We start from the raw sequence: 5,000 nt of genomic DNA on the forward strand, positions 1-5,000 counted from the left end.
CACTTGAGCACGTGGAGGTGTCCCGCTCGCTGGTTCTGATCCGAGAGCTGATCGCGGCGGTGGACCAGCAGGTGCGCTGGTGTGAGCAGGAGCAGCGGCTGCAGGAGGTTCTGGCCCGGCTGGAGAACAAGAGCACCGCCAAGCTGAAGAACGGACACACCTTCCGCAAGCAGGACCTGCCGGCCCGCGGACGCACGCTCACACACCAGGGCGTCGTCTACTGGAAGACCGCCACCGGGAGGCTGAAAGGTTAGAGGTCACACACACATGCACACACACACACAAATACACACACACACACACACGTACAAAAATGTTAATACATACGTCTATATACATAAAAATGACATGCACACACACACACACAGACATCCAAGATCAGACATCCTTCGCGCAAAGCATTCTGGCTTTAGTCAGGGCCTAATGGCTTGTGTTCATTTAAAGGATAAAATATGCACACAAAAGCAAACAACAAGCACCCGCATGCAGAACACACACCTTGGTCATGTGATGACACATGCTGTGACCACGCTACCAAGCACAGACGCAAAAAGCATCATGGGTCGCTTAAGACTAACGGTTTCGACTTCCACTTGGAGACCGCCGTTTGTGATGGAGGGGTCACTAAGAGGCTAACGAATGCCGAGGTGCACCCTGGGAGGTGGATGGAGCTGGTAGCGAGCAATTGGAGGCCCATCTGGGGTGAAAAGGTCAGCACGATGCCGGCCGTATTGATTAGGCCGAGGCACGCTGTTGGTGCAGGCGGTCGATGAAAGGTCAAGAGGTCACTGACAGGTGTGTGTGTGTGTGTGTGTGTGTGTGTGATAGGGTCATTATCAGAAGCGCGGCGGCATCCTCTCTGGGAATGTCATCACTCACATTCCATTACAGATGTGGTTTGAGCCCCCGCTGTTTCATTTTCCGTGTGTGTGTGAGTGTGTGTGTGTGAGTGTGTGAGTGTGTGTGTGTGTGTGGAGGGCACTGATTAGGGGGATATACTTCAGGTCACTGGTCCTGACCTCTATATCTCCAACAGATGAGAATGTTACGGGCATCTGAATGCTAAAGACGAGATGGGGGAAATGACCTTAACATGCCCTTTACCGGTTGTCAGTTGTGTGTGGGCTTGTACACTGACCTGTATTGATCGTGTGTGTGTGTGTGTGTGTATCTGGTGTGTGTGGGTGTATGTGGTGTGGTGTTTATTTGTGTGTGTGTGTGTGTGTTTTCTCCCATGCAGACGTGCTGGCTCTGTTGCTGACAGACACACTCATCTTCCTGCAGGAGAAGGATCAGAAGTACACCTTTGCTGCTGTGGTAGGTCCATAATGGGTCATTACATACATACACACACACACACACACACGCGCACACACACACACACACACACACACAGACACATACACGCACACACGTGTAGGTGCTGTTAGTGTAAGAGTACATGAGTGGACACTTCCACACGTGCCTGGAGATACTTTTGTTAGGCAGAACCTGTTCATGTACAGTATGTTTGTGATAACCTGTTTTGTTGGATGTGCGTGTGTACTCTATGTGTCTGTGTGTCTGTGTATGTCATCATTGTTATGTACACAGATGAATGTATTAACATTTCTGTGTGTGTGTATGTCTGTGTGTGTGTGTGTGTGTGTGTGTGTGTGTGTGTGTGTGTGTGTGTGTGTGTGTGTGTCTCAGGACCAGAAGCCCCCGGTGATCTCGCTGCAGAAGCTGATAGTGCGTGAGGTGGCCAATGAGGAGCGTGGCATGTTCCTGATCAGCGCCTCGTCTGCAGGCCCAGAGATGTACGAGGTGCACACCGCCTCCAGAGACGACCGCAACACCTGGATGAGACTCATCAGGGAGGCCGTGGAGAGGTGTGTGCGTGTGTGTGTGTGTGTGTGTGTGTGTGTGTGTGTGTGTGTGTGGCTGTGTTTTAGAAACTTGGCTGGCATGCAGTGGCCGCAAAAAGTCATGGGTTTGATCCTGGCTGTTATGGGAAAAAAAGAAATGCTTTTTTTTGGAGAAAAGCATCAGCTAAATGTATAGATAAGTAATTGTGTGTGTGTGTGTGTGTGTGTGTGTGCAGTTGTCCAGAGGAAGATGAGGAGAACACCAGTGAGTCTGAGGAGGAGAAGCGCGTCTCTGAAGCCAGAGTGCAGAGGATTCAGCAGATACAGGGTAACACACACACACACACACACACACACACAGTCATACAAGCATATACACACACACACACACACTAGTGCATACCCACACACATGCACATCTTTTCATAAGGTCTCATTAGCAATTTAATGTGTGTGTGTGTGTGTGTGTGTGTGTGTTGTAGAGTCTCTGGCCAGTCAGGACCAGCTGATCTGTTCCAATCTGGAGGAGAAGCTGCAGATCTACTCGGAGCTCAACTCGCTCTGCGGAGCCGGCGCTCCCGGAACGTCGGAACCGGAGAACCGTCTGCTGGTGCGGCCGAACTCAGAGGAGACTCCACAGGCCACGGCACTGCTGGACGCCGCACTCAGAGAGGGTGAGGGACACACACACACACACACACACACACACACACACGCACGCACACAGACACGCTGCCTGGACACACACATCCGCTGGCTGGACACACACACATCTCCGCTCGCTGATGAGTCAATTGGTCACATCCATCATGCCAAACAATGGGGGGGAATCTTTCTTTCCCCCTTTCTCCTACCTTTTTCTCTCTCTCTCTCTCCTACCTCTTTCTCTCTCTCTTTCTCTCCCTCTCTCTATTCCTCTTTCTCTCCCTCTCTCTATTCCTCTTTCTCTCTATCTCCCTCTTTCATTATTTTGATTTGTCTCTCTCTTTCAAATTCAAATTCAAAGTTGCTTCACTAGCATGACAGTATGGGAACAGTGTTGCTAGATCTAATTGTTACATACAACAAAAAGCTTAAAATGTTTACCATGGTGTAAGTCGCTTTGGTCAGAGTCAGCCAAATGTAATGTAATGTAATGTAATATGTCTCTCTCTCTCTCTCCTTCCACAGTGGAGACCCTGAAGGCCACTCTTTTGTCCTACTGTGAGTCTCTCTCCACCCCCCCTCCCCAAAAGAGCCCCAACCTCTCAGTGGAGCTGACCCCCCCACGGAGCCCCAAAGCCTCTCCCGACCAGGAGCCCTCCCCGCTGGACTCCCCCCTACAGGACGACCCCTTCGGCCCCCACACCCCCGCATCACCCCACACACCTGTAGAGGACCCACCGAACGTCAACGTGAAGGTGCGTTTCCTCTCTCCTCCCTCCTCTCATATCAGCAGCAGAGGTATTAAAGTCCGGCGTCTGAAAGTAAAAGTCTGGCCATGTATCGGTTCTACCTGTGCGCTTAGCTCAGATGAGTTCACTAATTAGCTGATCTACCTGGCTTAAGAGTCGCTTAAGGTAGTGGTTGGAACAAAAATGTGGCATGACTTTTACTTTCTGAAGCAGTCAGAAGCAGGCTACTGACTTTACCTAACTAATGCATTGATTTTGCAAAATTTCTTCAGCTATGAGGTTAATACATGGGGCCAGTTAATATGGTATTAATATGGTTTTGTTTCTTTTAACTTTAATAAAACTCTGTCCTACGGTTTAAACACAATGCGGCTAATATACAGGAAATTACTGTACAAATGTGACTACTTAATTTTTGGAGGGAAAGTGCCCATATGGTAGGCCATGAACAACAGGCCTGAACAACACAAGGACTCACTGTCCGTTTCGATTCTCTTAGAACTTTTCAAAGTTCTATTTGGAATCCTCTGAGGATGGGAAAGAGTGCACAAAACATTTGTAGAACCTTTTGCCACCAAAAGCATTTCTGTGGTTGCTGTAGAGAGGAATTGGATGATCATCTGTTCAGTTAATAGCGGAGTCAATACTGTGATGGACTAACTATGGCTTTCAGCTTCAGCTTTCAGGCTCGCATCAGCATAGACTCCAGGCTCATGGCTGTGTGTGTGTCCATGGCTGTGTTTGTGTCCATGGCTGTGTGTGTGTCCATGGCTGTGTGTGTGTTCATGGCTGTGTGTGTGTTCATGGGTATGTGTATGTATTCATGGTATGTGTACATTATGTGTTCATGGATATGTGTGTGTTCATGAGTATGTGTGTGTGTGTATGTGTGTGTGTGTGTGTGTGTGTGTGTATGTGTGTGTGTGTGTGTGTGTGTGCGTGTGTGTGCGTGTGTGTTCCTGGCCTGCTCTACTGCCTTATTAAGAGGCACCGGGAGTCCAATTGGGCCAGACTGGCTGCCTCCACGGTTATTAGCCGGGCCTCATGAACATCATCAACATTAGTGTAAATAATTTAGCTCCGGCTACGGAGGTGGCTCTCCAGGTTTAATGCACTGAATTATTAACGCGCGTGTTCTAAGAGCGGGTCAGATAGCCCATTTGGACTGCACACGAGCCGCGCGGCTGCGTTACGACTCATTAAAAATGGATACAGCAAATCGGGCCTCAATCTCCTGCGCTGGCGTTTTTTTTCCTGCTGCTGTAAGCTGCTTTCTGGGTCCTGGCCCGGGACATTGCGCTGATCAGGCACTGAGCCGATGGAGTGTAATGGTCTGTGCGCTTGCAGTAAATCACCACTAGATGGCACTGAATTACAGTGGCTGATGTTGGGTGTAATGTTCTATGTGCTTGCAGCAAACCACCACTAGGTGGTGGTGTGAATAAGTAAGAGAAATTGGTGGATAATTTTAAGGACACACTTGTACTGACAAATAGTTTGTCAAGTTGGCTTTGATTGAGGGAGTGCTGTGCTCTTGTCTTTGCAGTTGGCGTGTCTTATTTGATATGTCATGTTTGTCTATGTTGGGTAGATAAGCCAATATGAATATCGGACCACAGTATTTGTATGGGCAAGATGGAGATAGTCTGAATTCTAGTCTGAGTTCCCGTTGACATTACAGCAGTGTTAGTGCTCTCACTGTTTTGTGTTTAATGCAGTTTTCTCGTTTCTCCTCTCTGCATCTCTATCTTTCTCTTTC

At 48.8% G+C, this 5,000-nt stretch overlaps 1 protein-coding gene across 3 annotated transcripts in view; it reads left to right on the forward strand.

Moving 5' to 3' along the window:
• Positions 1 to 5,000, forward strand: part of arhgef28a (Rho guanine nucleotide exchange factor (GEF) 28a) — a 106,412-nt gene that overhangs the window by 87,583 nt on the left and 13,829 nt on the right. For all 3 annotated transcript variants that reach the window (XM_062554029.1, XM_062554028.1, XM_062554030.1), the window contains 6 exons: positions 1 to 249; positions 1,241 to 1,317; positions 1,693 to 1,871; positions 2,084 to 2,175; positions 2,330 to 2,521; positions 3,018 to 3,247. The exon at positions 1 to 249 is cut by the window's left edge and continues 6 nt beyond it. In XM_062554029.1, the coding sequence (XP_062410013.1) occupies positions 1 to 249; positions 1,241 to 1,317; positions 1,693 to 1,871; positions 2,084 to 2,175; positions 2,330 to 2,521; positions 3,018 to 3,247 (1,019 nt within the window). The remainder of the gene's footprint in view (positions 250 to 1,240; positions 1,318 to 1,692; positions 1,872 to 2,083; positions 2,176 to 2,329; positions 2,522 to 3,017; positions 3,248 to 5,000) is intronic.

This window comes from Sardina pilchardus, chromosome 14, assembly GCF_963854185.1.
Source record: "Sardina pilchardus chromosome 14, fSarPil1.1, whole genome shotgun sequence".
NCBI classification, from domain to species: Eukaryota; Metazoa; Chordata; class Actinopteri; order Clupeiformes; family Clupeidae; genus Sardina; species Sardina pilchardus.